This window comes from Corvus kubaryi, unplaced genomic scaffold (genome assembly GCF_017639235.1).
Source record: "Corvus kubaryi isolate FWS band 111438036 unplaced genomic scaffold, C.kubaryi_AGA036_p1.0 65037, whole genome shotgun sequence".
Taxonomy (NCBI): domain Eukaryota; kingdom Metazoa; phylum Chordata; class Aves; order Passeriformes; family Corvidae; genus Corvus; species Corvus kubaryi.
The window spans coordinates 61,397-76,889 of NW_024581712.1; the positions used below are offsets into that span (position 1 = coordinate 61,397).

At 45.8% G+C, this 15,493-nt stretch overlaps 1 protein-coding gene across 7 annotated transcripts in view; it reads left to right on the forward strand.

Moving 5' to 3' along the window:
* The window catches only part of LOC121672915 (heat shock factor 2-binding protein-like), a 58,815-nt gene that overhangs the window by 25,387 nt on the left and 17,935 nt on the right, over positions 1–15,493 (forward strand). For 5 of the 7 annotated variants that reach the window (XM_042045826.1, XM_042045822.1, XM_042045821.1 and 2 more), the window contains one exon: positions 5,486–6,201. The exons of 1 other annotated variant lie outside the window; for it this stretch is intronic. In XM_042045826.1, coding sequence (XP_041901760.1) covers positions 5,486–5,651 — 166 coding nt within the window. In that variant the 3' untranslated portion in view covers positions 5,652–6,201. Of the gene's footprint in view, positions 1–5,485; positions 6,202–15,493 lie in introns of those variants that run through there. One more of the 7 variants, XM_042045825.1, reaches the window with a different exon arrangement.

Below are 15,493 nucleotides of genomic sequence, written 5' to 3' on the forward strand. Positions count from 1 at the left end.
GCTGTGAGAGCTTTTGAAATTTCAGGTTATTTGCATGGCAGCATGTTATTTTAAAAAACATCTGGACAAACAGAACCATCATATTTATAAATGGATGTCTGTATTAAAAACAAATTTTGGCTCATAAATCAAAACCTCAGTTACCAGTCTTTCTAGTGCTCAACAATTTCATCCTCTTGTCATAGAACCATAGAATATTCTGTGTTGGAAGGGACCCTTCAGGATCATTGAGTCCAACTCCTGACCCCACAAAACATCTCAAGAATCCCACCATGTGCCTGAGAATATTGTCCAAAGGCTCCTTGAATTCTGGCAGGCTTGGGGCTATGACAGCTTCCCTGTGGAGCTTACTCTAGTGCCCAGCCACCCTCTTTATGGAAAACCTTCTGATATCCAGCCTAAACCTGCCCTGACTCATCTTCATGCTGTTCTTCAGATGATGACATTAATCTTAAGAAGAGGATTGCCCTTTGAGGCCACATCCATTTTGGTAAATGCAGGGATGTCAGCTCTGACGCAGAGTCCCCTGAGCCTCAGTTATCTGGGAGGCTGGAAGAGTGGCCAGGGCAAGTCTTGTGGAATGTTTGCCCTTTTCCATACTCATACTTTTCCATACTCATACTTTTCCATACTCAGCTGCTTGCCTGGGTGGAGCTCTAGGCTGTCCTTGCCATCTGAGCAGGAGCTTCTTGACAAGGTCATTGCCCTGCCTAACAGCTCATGCAGACTGATGTTCTGGGAGGAGCACAGTGTTACCCAGCAGCTGCAGAGTGGCCTCTCTGCAAACTCCTGTTCACTTGCAGCCCCTGGCAGGGAAATTGGGACTGAATTGCTGCTTCAGTATGGATCCTGGGAGTCTCTCTCAAGGATTTCCCTGGTAAAAGCATGACAAATGTGTCTGTAGGAGAGTGGGGAATTCTCCTTAGCTGAACTCCATGTGAGAGCAGCCACCCAGCCAGGGAGGAGAATGAAGGTAACCCAGCTGTAACACAGGAGCTGGGGCAAAAATTTTGCAGAGAGAAAGTGCATTTGTGTCTGTAAGAATGGCAGCAGCAAAGCTCAGTCTTTTTTTCTGCCCTGGTGTTCTCTCTGCTCCTTCCCCTCAGTGCATCTTTACTGCAACATTTCTTGTCTCTTCAGACCTATCAACAATATAGAAATGTCTGGAAAACTCTCCTGCTGCAGATGCTGCTTCAGCCCTGCCAACACTGGCAATGCAAAGGGATCTTGCACAGGGGAAGCCGTGGCCATAGCTGTCTCTGTTAAATATGCTGTGAACACAGATAGTCTGACAGGCTCATTAAAAGGAAAAGCTGAGTGGCAGATTGCTCCTTCCTGCTGGAATCAGACAGGAATTTAATTGAATGGTACCTACAGCAGTGGTAGGAAGCTTTTGAAATTGTAAAGTCATAGAATGGTTTGAATTGGAAGGGATCTTAAAGAGCATCTTGTTCCAACACCCCTGTTGTGAGCAGGGATACCCTTCCGCTATGCCAGGTTGCTCAGAACTCCATCCATCCTGAACTTGAACAATTCCAGGGACAGGGCATTCACAGCTTCTCTGGGCAACTTCTCACACACATAATGAGGAATTTCTTCCTAATATTTAATCTAACCTCCTCCCCTCTTTCAGTTTAAAGCCACTGCCCCTTGTCCTGTCCCCACATTCCCTTGTACCAAGTCCCTGTCCAGCTCTCTTGTAGCTCCTTTAGGCACTGTAAGAGGCTCTAAAGTCTCTCCAAAGCCTTCTCTGCTCCAGGCTGAACAGCTCCAGCTCTCTCAGCCTGTCTCCATAGCAGGGGTGCCCCAGCCTCTGTTCACCTTTATGTCCCTCCTCTGGACTCACTCCAACAGATCCATGTCCTCCTTATATTGTGAGCTCCAGGGCTGCATGCAGCTCTGCAGGTGGGGTCTCACCTGAGCAGGGCAGAGGGGCAGAATCCTCCCTCACCTGCTGCCCATGGTGCTTTGGATGCAGCCCAGGACATGTTTGGCTTTCTGGGCTGCCAGTGCACGTGGCCAGCTCATATCCAGCCTCTCACCCACCAACACCCCTGAGTCCTTCTCCTCAGGGCAGCTCTCAATCACTTCATTCCCCAGCCTGTACTTGTGCTTGGAATTGTCCATGTGCAGGACCTTGCACTTGGCCTTGTGAACTTCTGTGTTCTTGTACACAGGCACAGCTGTAAACAGTGTGCTGGCAATAAATGTTGCATTCAGGTGGACAGGGGATGGCGTGGCCACGTGTAAATTGAGTTCACACAACTCAGAGCCAATTGTGGATAAGCTGTTCAGTGCTGATGTAATGCAATTACCTAAACACTGCTGTAGGGGACAGTTCATCTGAGAGCCTGGTGCTAATGACAGATGTGACTAAAATCCATCCACGTTATCAGCTGCCTTTTGTCAGTGACTGAAAGCCATTGACATCAAACTGAGCTGGCAGCTTGCAGGACGTCAGCAAACTCCAGCAGTTTCAACACCTTGGTAAAATTACATCAGCACCTCATGATGGTGGTAGGTTTGGGCTACGCCTGTGATCCTGGCTGAGGCAAGCAGCTTGATTTCTCCCCCTCTTCTCCAGAAATAATGGTGATAATTTTGAAATTGTAGTTGGAGATGTGCGTGCTGCTGGTTGGGAGGATGTGATGCAGTGATTTGATTACAGCTAAAAAGGATTTTTTCAATCTTGTACAAACAAAATGTTACTCAGCTAGTGTAGAAATGACTAAATCTGGAAGCTGTTGACATAAATATAATGCTGAATAATGAAGATTCCTTACATTTCTCTGAGTGCTTTGTAGACAGGGTTTTTAGAAAACGTCCCTAATGGTGTTGGAGACAAGAGAAAGATTTCTCTGGTATTTTTTTTAAATCCTCTTAGGGAACATGATTATCTTCAATAAGTAATATTCTCAAAACCACATGTAATCCTAAGGGAGTGTATTTTAAGGCATATGTACTTATTTAACTCAGAACATCTCAGAATACATTCAAAACAATGGCAATCTGAGGTTAAATGTGTATTAAGTCATCTTCTGGTGCAGGATCATTTCCTTCCTTTGCTGGATGCCCACGTGCCTAATCTGTTCTTCATTTGAGTGACTCAAGCTGTTGAGCTTCTCTGGCTGCTGCTGGAGATTCTTCCTAGAACCTCTCTGCTCTTACTGGAAAACGTTCTTGTTTGTCAAGCTGGAAATCATTTCCTGATCTCCTACAGATCCTCATTTTCTTGGCTCCCCTGCTAAGGCTTCTTCCCTGATCGATTCTTTAATTTCTACAGCCTTTAAACACATGCAGATAATACTAACATTGATTCCCGTAACAGTATTAATAACAAAGCTCTTTTCATCTTACATATATGAAGCTTCCCAGCAGTACTGCAAGCCATTAAAAGTATTAGTGGCTTTATTTCATGGAGGAATAATGTCACACAGAGGAAGATTGTAAATGAACTACATAGATTTTGCTCCCCCAAAGCTTCTTTCTTCTTACCTCTTTGAGCTGTAGTTTGTGGCTTTTATTTCTAATGAATAAATGTAGAATAATACAAAGTACAGAAAAAGGGGGAGGTGATGTGTGCAGAGTTTGAAAATTACATCTGGCAAAAAAATATGCATTAAAAACCACACAATGTGGAAGACATAGAGGCAAAAAATGAAGGCGAAGGAGGACGAATTCAAGGCTTTTATTCATATTTTGATTAGGTCAGAATAAATCTGAAAACCAAAATTTGCACCCAGGTTTTCTTAAAAGGATTCACTGAAATGTTGCTGGCCAGGAAATTGCATATAAAGTCTTGCTCTCTGTGAGGCTGAGCTGCAGCATTTCCCCATGAGTTACAAATGCTCATCACTCAGAAAGTTGCACCTGCAGGTACTGCTGGAGATGATGATGGAAAGAGACAGCTTAGAGCCTTCAGCCTGGGTGTCAGCAATAGGAGTGACTGTGCCATGGGTATGCAGCACTAATCACTGGGTTTTTATTGATCTGATATGTGTAAAATTGTCCAGCATGCCCAACAGCTAGGATTCTCAGGGCACAGAAAAGGAGAAAATGTACATTACTTTTTGGGTTTGGACAATACCTGCATCCTCAGATTATACCTCACTCTGCTGGTTTTCCAGGAGAAAGTAGAACTCCTTTCTTAACAGGTTAACACTTGATTATTTCCATTTATGATGGAAAATGGAGTAAAAGAGAGAGTGCCTGGCTTTTGGGTGTAGAGCAGATGTTACAATCTTTAAAATTGCCCTTCAGCCCTGTGCTGTTGGGAATTACTTAAAAATCCCCATCTCAGCAGTGAGTTTCATTCTGAAACCAGAGTCTTCTTCACTGTCCATCACATCCTGTTCTCTGTCCCCCTGGGTGCTTTCAACCCTTATGCTTTAATGAATAATTCTCCTCAGTCCTTTTTCAAGTCGCCAGTGTTAGGTGTGAAATAAGCTAGGAATGGTAAGAACTTGCCTCAGCCCCACCAAATGCTTCCTCCAAGCTCAGTGCACTCTGGTTCATCACTGCACTGGTTTTATGCTCCTTCAGTGAGATTTTGGTCTCTCTGGTGCTTTTGTGCTCCAAGTGATCTGAATTAATTTTCTCAACTTTTCTGCACAACCCTTTATCAAAAGCTTGCTGAAGACTAGGTATGCTAATGAAAAACACATTAAAAATGCATGGCACGTGGGACAAATAACTGCTTCAGCTATAAAAATATATTAGATGTTTTCATTTGGAATATGCAGAATAGGGGAAGTCTTTCTACCACATGCTTTTGATAAAGCAGTAAACCACTAAATGCAAATGGGCCGTTGCAAATGATTAAAATGTAATGCTCCTAAATGTTTCAGTAATTAAAAATGCATCCTGTGTTCTTAGCAGTGGAGTTATTACGTGTCTTCCTGGCTTAAGTCAGTCAAAGATCTTTGCTGCATTTCCCTGGCACGTTCCTGAGCAGCAGTGCTTTCAATGTCTGCAGAATTAAACACTTGGAAGGTTGATACATTGTTGCTAGAAAGTTTTATAAAGATTAATATTTTATTGAGCTTTGAAGAAATCTGAAGCCTCCTATAAAAAGAAATTAAAGAAAAGCCTGATGATCTACTGCAGAGTTGATTTGTTAGTCTGTTTGTTTTTTAAGTCTGAATAATCATGGGATACAGTTTGTTCTGCTCTTAAATTGGATTGCATCCAACAGTACATCCTGGGCACTGACTGGATAAAGTCAGGTTGATAAATTCCCTGGTTTACAGCAGTTTCAACATCTGAAAAACAAGAGAAAGGTTCCTGGTTATCTCTCCCTCACAAACACTGCTGGGCAGAAGCTGCTGAGGGCGGACAGAAATGTGGTTTTCAGGTACCTCCTGGAGCCAGCCAGCAGCAATGGGCATCTGGGAATTGCGACACTTCCATTATTCCCTGTCTGCCTGGTGGATCTGTTCAGACTGGCTTCTAACAAGCACTGGATGCTTTTCTTCCCTGCTTTTAGACCCAGACACAGAGGTTTGCCTCCACGTCCTGCGGCTCCTGCAGTCGGTGCTCCTGGAGCCAGAGGTGTTGGCCAGGTCGGGCGCCGAGGTGCGCGAGACGCTGCCGTTCCAGCGCATCGTCGCCCTGTCCCAGAGCCGCAATGCAGAGCTGCAGGCACTCGCTAAAGAACTACTTGAGGATCTTAAAATATTTGAGTACGAAGCGTAGAAGAGCTCTACGACACCAAATGCATATGTCTTTCCTATCTTTTTATGCTGCAAGAGTTGTTGGAGATGGGCTTGACTGAAAAAAAACCTCTGCCTAAGTTCCTCGGACAAAATCCTTTTTGGGAATTAGGTAACCCAACTAAAATCGTACTTGGGAAAATGTGTTGGGTTTTAGCTGCCCAAATAAAACCTTGGGTGATCTGGTAGAGATGGGACAGGCTTAATTTCTTTGAGCAGAATTTTATTGATAATGGGTTTCCAAAATGGTCCACGGTTATGTTGTGTATTTGCTGTCTAGATGGAGTAAAATATTCTCATTCATTGGTAACAGTTCACTGCAGTGGTAAATAATCCTTTTGATCCATCCTTAAGAATTACTGTACTGTGAGGAAAACTTTGTTGCCTTTTATAACTCTTCTGTGTCAGAATGCAGCCCAAGTTCCAGTTTTATTGTTGTTATTTCTCACCTCTCTCTATTGTAATAAAACTGAAATTCTGTAGCATGTAATGGATTCTGCTTTCAAAAATTGTATTCAGAGTCAATTTGTATTTGCAAGTCAAGCTGGTCTGTGGCTGCCAGGCATGCTAGAAACTGGGCTGTTGTTTTTAGAAAAGCCCTGAGAGGGGAAATAAATTGCTGTTGTCCGTGGTACCCAGTTGTGTGCTGAAGAGGCTAAAATGAGCTGCTGCTCTGTCGTGAGCAGCATCACATCCCCTCACAACCATGAGGTTTGTTAGAGCTTCTGAGTACAGTGTGCTCACCTCGGGGTAAATACAAACACTTAGTGCTGGGTATTGGTAGAATCTATAATGTTCTTAGAAAAAAATAGCATTCATTTCTGTGATGTCAGAAACAGAGCCAGTTAAGTGCGGCTGTTCAAGGGAGCAGCAAATGAGAAGTGCAGTGCTGTGGTAGCACCTTTTTCCATACTAAAGTTGTTACACCTCATCTGGGAACTCAATGTATTAACAAAATACAACGTGAACTTCAAATTACAGAAAACATGAAGTAAGCTTCATGGGATTTAAATATTATGATTGGCAGAGAGCGGAGGGAGACGGTTGTAAAACGTGAAATTTAAGGTACAGGGCATCTCCCTTTGGGCTGTTTGCAGAATGATGGATGTTCAGAGTTAGAAATGTAATAAATCACCTTGAAATTACTTGGCTCAGATGCTGCAGATGGTAACAGTCTGGTTTGGGGCTGTAGAATGAAGGTTAAGATAGAGAGCTCACATACATGGGTGGGTTGCATGGGGTTCTGCTGTGTCTCATTCAACACTGCGTTGAACTTACCAAGTGCAGACTTGTGGAAGGCTTTAAATCTTCAGTAAAGTGTACTTTCTTTGGATTTGTTTTCTTATCTTGCTATCCTAGTTAATCCTCCTAGAGTTTAATCCTGAAGGAATCAAAATGGTAATTGGAATATCAACTCATGAAAGTGTTTGATTTTGAGAAACACTGAAGGGCATCATCCACTTTGCATTGAATTGTTACCTGCTCACGAAGGTCTTTCATCAAACTTTGGAAGCCAGTAAATAGCAGAAAAAGAAAAAAGTAGTTCTGCAAGCAGAAAAGCTGATGGAGCCTCATGTCCTGTGGATTTGAGATATTTCTTGAAAACTTCCCTGCCCTTCCCAGCCAAGGGTCAGTGTGGTGTGCACAAGCTGGGGGTGACGCAGGTGCTCATGGCCAGGTCAGTAAACTGTGGTGAGGGGCCACTGACAAATTCAGCCTTACGAGAGGGACTGGCAGTGCAACTGCACCTCATTTCCATGTGAAATCAGGAAACAAAACAATCAGGACTGTTCATCTTAATTGTGTGTCCACTGGCATGGTCAACTATGCTCAAATAGGTGATTTGAGATACAGTTTTCCCCAGCAAACTGCTCAAATCTGATGGTAGGTTCTTTCAGTGTCTCCCAGATGACTTTATTTTCAGGTGTAGCTTGCCAGGACTGTTTCTTCAGAGCCAAATCATCAATGACCCACTGACCTTGAGAAAGTCTTTTTTCTGTACAAAATGTTTGATTATGCAAGACTGAAAAATAAGAAAAAAATCATCTAATCTGTGAAATACAGTGTATATTTAAAAATACTAGAGAAGAAAAGTATCAGAAACATCAGAGAAGAACCTGTGTCAAACAGTTCTCTAAGAAAGTCTGTGTATTTTCCCTTAGCGTACTTTTTCTAGGTGTTCACAATTAATTGAGTGTATGGAAAAGAAGAAGACAGCATTTGAGAGAAACTTGTTATCACAGGGAAACAAATTCATAATACTTCTTGATTTGGGGAAAAAAGTGTCAGTGCAGTCACACGGTGCTGAAGCAAGGTGAGTGGGCAGAAGCCAGGGATAAGCCTGACCCTTTAACGTTCCAGAGTGTTAGAAATGTTCAAGGTGTCTCATACTTAAATGTTGTAGTGAAATGAAATGGACATTTGGAGTTGCAGGTTGCATGATGGGCTGTTAGGTCATTCTGCTGTTTTTCAGGTTCCTTCCTTCCCTAATCCCCCATTTGATGGAGCCAGGGACCAGCCCCTCCTGGTCTAGGGCTGTGTACAATTAGTTGAACCTTTGTGCTGTGGAGTGAAGCCTTCAGCTTTCCACACAAGAGTCTGTTATACCCCATGCATACTCTTGGACACGCCATGGTGGGACTCTCCCAGACTTTGGCATCTGTCATAAAGTACTGATCTGTTCTTCCTCATCAGCAGCATCAATGCCTTCTTTACTGTTCCTTTTTCCATCCTAACATAGGTGGGAATCTCATGCCATTGGCTGTAGAGGAAGCTGCAGTGACTTGTTGAGACGAGATGCCAACTATTTAGATGACTGAAATTAGATGAGGTGAATCCTACCCTTTGGTGTCTATTTTGCAATAATAGACATGAGCAAGCTTTCAGATTGTCCTACTGTTTGCAGACAGCATTTTATAATTTTGTGTGTTGATAAGCTTGAGAGATCCCTGTTGGAAGAGACGAGTGTCTGAAGGCCTAATTTGTCTTCTTGTGGTTAGTACTGGAAATTAGGCCATTAAGTAACTGTGGATCTCCTTTGAGTCCCCCTGTCCCCTGAAAGACATCTTTTTTTGACAGGTTATGAGTAAAAGAAAGTCTCTGAATAACAGAAACTCTGAAAACTCAGAGCGTGCCGAAGCTTTATGTATGAAGTTGAACAATGGTTGGCACACAAGACACAGTATGACACAAGGAGCTGCTGCAGTTAAAGACTGGTCAACAGATGCATTGTAAATCTCAGCTCTTTTTTTTGCTTCAATTTGCTTCATTCTGAAACTCTGGACCATTAGGAGGCTTTATTGGTTTAAAATCAAGAGTTCAGCCTGTGCTGTAAAAAACACTGGCTTGGAGTGTTGCTTTTGCTGGATCCTGTTGAAAAGTTGGAATTCTTCTGTAGTAATTGATTAACTGAAGTACTTAATTGATTAACTGCATTACTTAATTGATTAACTGGATCGTTAGCTTGCAGGAGTAAAGGGGGCTCACACAGTCAAAGCACGAGTTTCAGTAGCTGTGTTCAAAGTCCAGAGTTACTCCAGCTTTGCTATTTCCTCTGTTACACAATCTGAGAGTTTCAGTGGAGGAGAAAACGTGATTTTGGTGTTGCTTTGAGATTATCAGTTACTCCAGACTTAAACCCATATAACTGAAAGTAAAATTTGACTCTTGGGCTAAGCTGCCTCAAAAGATGAAAAATCTGTTTTAACAACTTGTAGAAGAAAGTTCACAGTATCAGCTGCACAATTAAAAGTGAACTTGGCTCCTTTCATTCTGTATACACTGTACAGAGCCCTGGAATGATGCCTGTTTGCTGATGCTCCAGGGAGATACTGGCTCTTCATAGTTGGTGCTGGTGGTAAATTAGATGCAAATGAAAAATAAATGAGGATCCCCTAAAACTTACTTTGTGCAGCTTAAGAAGTTTAGCTGTGTAATGTGCTGCCCCATCAGTTCTTCGTGTGGTATCTCAGGCCAGTGTTTGGTCTGGAGCACGAGCTGGCTGGAAAGAAACTGGCAAACCTCAGTAGAGGAAAGCAAGGCCCCTGGTGGCTCTGTGCCCTGTGCTGAGGGACAGGCATGGCAGCAAGAGGGGCCTGGCATCTCTGGAGGGCACTGTGAGAGCTTGGGTGGGAACAGCAAGCAGCTGTCCTGAGGGAAGGTGGTGTTTGGTTACATGAGGGCACTGGCCCATTCCCAGCACTCAGGAGAATGGCAGTGAACTGGAGTTCAAGGCACATCATCCTGTTCTGGTTGCTTAAGAGAGGGAAGTAAGTCCCTTTTAAGGAAGAATGGGAGGAAGAATGGGAAATGTGACAATTTGGTCTTGTGGCCACAAGTGAACTTTTAGATGATTCAATTTCAGCTGGTGGCACCAGTCACTTGCATGCTTCTTTGAGTTATCATTTGCGCTTGTGATATGTGCTGATTAGCACAAATTGGACTTCAGAATTGATAAGATTTTACAAGTCTTGCAAATACTGTACGATTCATCTCCTCTACTGCCTTCAGTCCTGCGAGGATGCTGGAGGTGAGGAGACAGGAGTTTTCCTGGGGAATAAGGAACCTCTTTTTTGCTCTGTTATCCCTGCCCAGTGCTTGTACTACAAGTTATGAGCTATGCAAAGCATGGCTGCACCTTCATTTCTCTTCATAGCATCTCATTTGCATCTGCGTATGGCCATGTCTGTGTTGTTTGGAATTTTCCTGGTTTGTATGCAGGAACTTTTGCAACTGCTGTTTGCTGCTTGAATACGTGAGTTCCAAGTTACAGCTGATAAAAAGTCATTAGCGAGCTCGAGGTTGTAGAGATTTAAACTTCTCCAATGCTTTACGATGACCTTTACAACCTATAACTTGCTCAATCGGAAACCTTGAAAAGACTTTGACCAAATGATAGTTGCACATGTCATTTATGGGAACTATAACTTTTACTGTGGGTGTGACTGCAGTGAAAGCACTTCAAATTCCAGCTGCTCAGTGCTTCCCAATGCACATGTTTGTCTGTGCTGTTGGGCTGCAGGTGGGAGAGGCAGCAACCACTGAGGGCAGGGGCTGAGGAGGGGAAGGGGTTGTGTGACCTGGGGTGGATGGAGAAGGTCAGCCCCGACTGAGCTGCCTAAGTGGCTTTTGTGCCACATGAGTCTTGCTTTGAACTTGTATGGAAAGTTTGAGTCTTCCTTTGAGGCAGGGGATTGGGTTGGGTGTTAAGAGAGCAAGTGAACTGCTTGAAGCTCTCTGCAGAGATAAATCCCTCCTTGCTTCTGTAGCTGTATTGCCACCAGGGTCAAATAAAGTGCAGCAGTCACCCTGTACTAGCACAAAACAGAGAATGGAAAATTGCAGAAAAAAAGGCCCAGTTCTTGGATCTGCACACCTTCCTCCTGAGCAGGATCCATAGTGTCCAGAATAAGTTTCACAGAATCCCAGATAGCTTGGGTTGGAAGGGACCTTAAAGATCATCTCGTTCCAACCCCCCTGGCATGGGCAGGGACACCTCCCACTAGACCAGGTTGCTCAAGGTCTTACCCAACCTGGCTTTGAACACTGCCAGGGATGGGGCTTCCCCAACCTCACAGTAAAGAATTGCTTCCTAATATCTAACCTAAATTTCCTCTCTTCCAATTTGTACCCATTTCCCTTTGTCCTATCACTACAGTTCCCAACAAAGAGTCCCTCTCCATCTTCTCCATTCTCAGGCTGTGCCTGCTGCCTGAGAGTGGGCCAGGAGGCATTGCTGAGGGGGAGTGAAGTCTCTGAGGCTGCTGGGGGCAGGGTTGACCAGGTTGGGGGCAGGATTGACCAGGTTGGGGGCAGACATGCCCAGGGTTTCAGCAGTGCTCCAGGCTCTTCTCCCAGCAGTGGGGCAGCATGTTTCTGCTCAGGCTGGGGGGCACTGGGCTACATGGTCCTGAATGTGTCCTGAGCTGCCTGACTTCGGAGAGGTGACCAAAAGCACCAGGGCCTTGCCTGTGCCAGGAAGTGGTGATGGCATTTTGTGGGATGCCTTTTCCAAAGAACAAACCTGGTGGCCAACCTGAAGGGCAGCCAGCCACTGTAAACCCAAGTGCAGGCTCTCCTGCTGGCCTCCCTGTGGGTCCCCTGGCAGCCCTTGCTGACCCTGGAGTGTGTCAGCAGAGCTACTTGCAGGGAAAGCAGGACTTCTACGGGATCTGTAACAATGGACCCACAACATGGGTGGGCAGGTGGTTACCTCTGCTTTGCATGTGCAGACTCTCCATAGGGCTTGCAGGCTCCCCTGCAGGCACACACAGAAACACCCATGCTCCTGTCACTGTATTCTGCACGGCCCGGCTGGGTGCAGCTGCATTTTGGGAAATGCAGTGGATGCATCGTCCCGTGGCTGGTGCAAAGGGACACAGAGCTCTCTGTGCGCTCGGAAATCGTTCAGCAGCAAGAAGCTACCGATAGCCACTGCTCTTCCCAAACACCCTCTCTCCCCTTTATATTGCAGCGGCTGTTTTTTCCTAGGGATTTTCACGAACATCATTACTGCCCTGGTGCAGCAGGAGCGTGATCTCTTTGAGACAAGAGCGGCTGAGTGCGGTGAGTCACCCACATTCCAGTAAGGAAGCCCCTTCAGGAAGCCTCTCTAGCAATGATCCTGCTCAGCTCTAACAATGCTGACGGAGTGTAACACTGCCCCGGAAACCTTTAGAGATTGCTTGTCAGGCACAGCCAGTGTCTCCAGTGCCCAGGCAGCTCAGCCAGCAGCAGACAGATCCTGGGTAAGGAAGCCAAGGGAAAGGAGGTGCCCTCTTGGCTGTAAATGGCAAGGGGCCAAACGGTGCTGGAATAATTTCATGAGCACTGATGGCAATCTGGAGCACAGTCAGAAAAAAAGGGATGGCCTCTGGGGATCCTGAAGTCAGCTGAAAAGCTGAGCTGCTAGAAACAATAGTGCTGCTGTCAGTGGCCGAGGGAGAGGCCAGGTTTCAAGGGCAGATGACAAGCATGAGAGCACTGAGGAGGGAGCTGCCACAGAGCCTCTAACGAAAAGCGTTTGGTATCCCACAAGCTTTTGTCCCCGCAATGACACACATTGCTCAGGAGCGAGAGAGGGAGAGAGTGCATTTGCCATTAATTTTTAATTGTAATGGAGTGTTCTGTAGTGATAGGAAGCTTCTACTGTACAGGCTGTCTATGGCAAGGGTTGACCCACTGGCAACCTTCTCACTGATAAAGGTGGCACAAGAGGAGAACAGAGGGAAGGACAGGAAAGTGTTACTAAGGCACTGCTATAATGCCACCACAAAAACCGGAGACATTACCACACAAACTAAGCATTTCCTCTGAAGTGCCCTGCTGCTATTAAATTTTAGTTTCTTAGACCTGCATTTCAGTTTCTGTGGGCACAAGAAGATTGTACAGCTTCTGCTCCACTGGTGGCCAGGAGATGTTGTCTCCATGGCTCCTGCTGGGGCAGGAGATGCAGCCCTGGGACCTGAGATAAGCTGCTGGGCTTATCTGGGACTCAGGCGATATGGATTCAGTTCCTTGTGCAGTCACAGACCTCCTGTGTACACAGGAAAGCCACATGGAGCAAATTTGCTGAGGGGCTGGGCTTCTCTTGGACCATTCCTGATTGCAGAGGGAGTATGCTGGAGTGTTCAGTCCTCCAAATCAGTTTCCTGCTTTGGTTCTCTTTTCATGTAACTTTCCTCCTTTCTGCCTTGGTCTGACCATTTTTACTTGGATTGCAAAAGGCTTTGGGGTAAGTAAGTAAAGTGTGTGGCAGGCACAGAGAGGATAATACCACAGTCCAAGTAATGACTGGCTGAGGGAAGGAGAGGAGGGAGCCTGAGGTGTGGAGGATACCCAGTCCTGCTCCCAGCTGGTTGTGTGGCTGTGACGTGGCTTCTGCTGTCCTCATAGTCCTCCTGTGGCACTGACTGAGACCCCTGCAAGCTGCTAAAAGGACCCATCTTAAGTCCTATGAGTCCTTTCCAGCCTAGGAGATGTTGCTCCTGCCAGAACAGAGAGAACCTCGTGGAAAAGGAGACCCTGGGTTTGCTGCTCCTGCCTCTCTGCAGCCCAGGTTGTTGACAGTAGTCTGAATTTGTGTGAACTCTCTTGGGCTCATGCTATGAAAGCTCAGTGTGGAAGGAGCCAAAAGGAGAAGCTCCTCTATTGCCCAGGGTGTTCCTGCTTTCACCACCATAAATTATGGGAGGGAGAATTTCTCCAGGTTTGTGCTCCTCTGCCTGTCCAGGTGGGAGACTTCTAAGATCCTAAATGAGGATCCAAAGATCCTAAATTAAATGCTAAAATCCTAAATGAGAATGAAACAATCCCTTCTGGAAATCTTGAGGGAAGACAAAAGGACAAAGGGCATTCTGGAACTAGGAGGAAGAGAAAAAAGACGCTTGCTTCCAAGGACTCAGCCCTTAAGCACAGTGACGTAGAAAGAAGGAGATTCTGTTTACAGAGGAAGCGAGAAAGGAAATGGGGGTGGGGGAGGGATAAGAAGTTACCCAAGGAAAGCTCGTCCTTTGGGACAGGGCAGAGAGATGGGTCTGTTCCCTGGGGAGCTCTCCCAGGAGCAGAAACCACTGTCAGAGGCTGCACTGCCTGTGGGCCAGGCTCTGAGGAGACCTGAGTGTGCTGCTCTCTCATTCCTGCTGCAGCACAGGCAGAGCTGGCTCCCTTCCCTCCCCTGGGGGGATCCTGGCTGGGTGCTTTTGGAATACCGAATCTGTTCATTCTTGAAGAACTCAACTTCCCTGGAAAATAAAAAGTATAGTCAAGGAGCAGGTAACCTAAGATTTGAAGTGTGTCTTAGAAACTGGAAAATGTCCCATGTGTTTTGTTCCTGCTGCTAGTGGGAGCCTGGAGAAGCTACTTGAGTCCACAGCATGGTTCTGCCTGTGGATCAGCATCTCCCAGGCCTTCAAACAGGCACAGCCTGTGTTACTGCTGCCCCTGCACCTCATCCCCCTGTAAGGTCTCAAAATGTTCCTTCCTTCCTTCCTTTCACAAGGAGTAACCTCCCCATCCTGCTGAGCCGCTGGTTTCTTTGGACAGTGTGTCTGATCAGCTGGCAGCAGGGAAGCTGCAGTGATGCTACCCCTGAGGGGCTGCAAAGCCTGTCTTAACCAACCGGGCTCCTATTTCAGCTTCTCTGCATCAGCAATGAGCACGGATTGCAACAAGGGAAGGGGAAGGGAAAACAGCAGCAACAGGAACCAGAGTGCTGTCTAAAGCTGCCTGGCCTGTCTTGAGCAACTCAGCTGTGGCAGGGTGCCTTCTGTCTGCCCTGTGGCCACAGCCTGCAGAGAGGAAGGCAGGCAGACAGGTGAGTGCTGTGAGCTTCTGTTTATCCAGACCCTCTCCCAAGGGCTCACTGTGGTTCCCTTCCTTCCTCTGCCCTGCAGGGGATGCTTTGTTTTTTTTACCTTGAAAATCTCACTGTCCTTGAATTCAGAATAGTAGCCAAGGCCAAGGATACAACAACAGGGACAGGGCAGAAGGTCTTATAGTCTGATGATGGGAATATTTTTGCATTTCTTGCCCTTTTTACTCTTTTCCATAAAGACAAACATCTTCTTCTGTTCTGCTCTCTTTCCTCCCATGGCCATTAAGCACTGGAAGATGTGTATGAGCCTTTGTATTGGAAAAGGCTGGGAACTGCTGTGTTGGCTGAGATAGAGCTGTCTCTTGTCAGCAGCACCTGATCCTGGTCTGATTTGGAGTTGTGTGATGGGCTTGCAGAAAGCACCTTCAGCATCATGCCCTGCCAGCTATGAACTGCAGGGCTTCAGGAG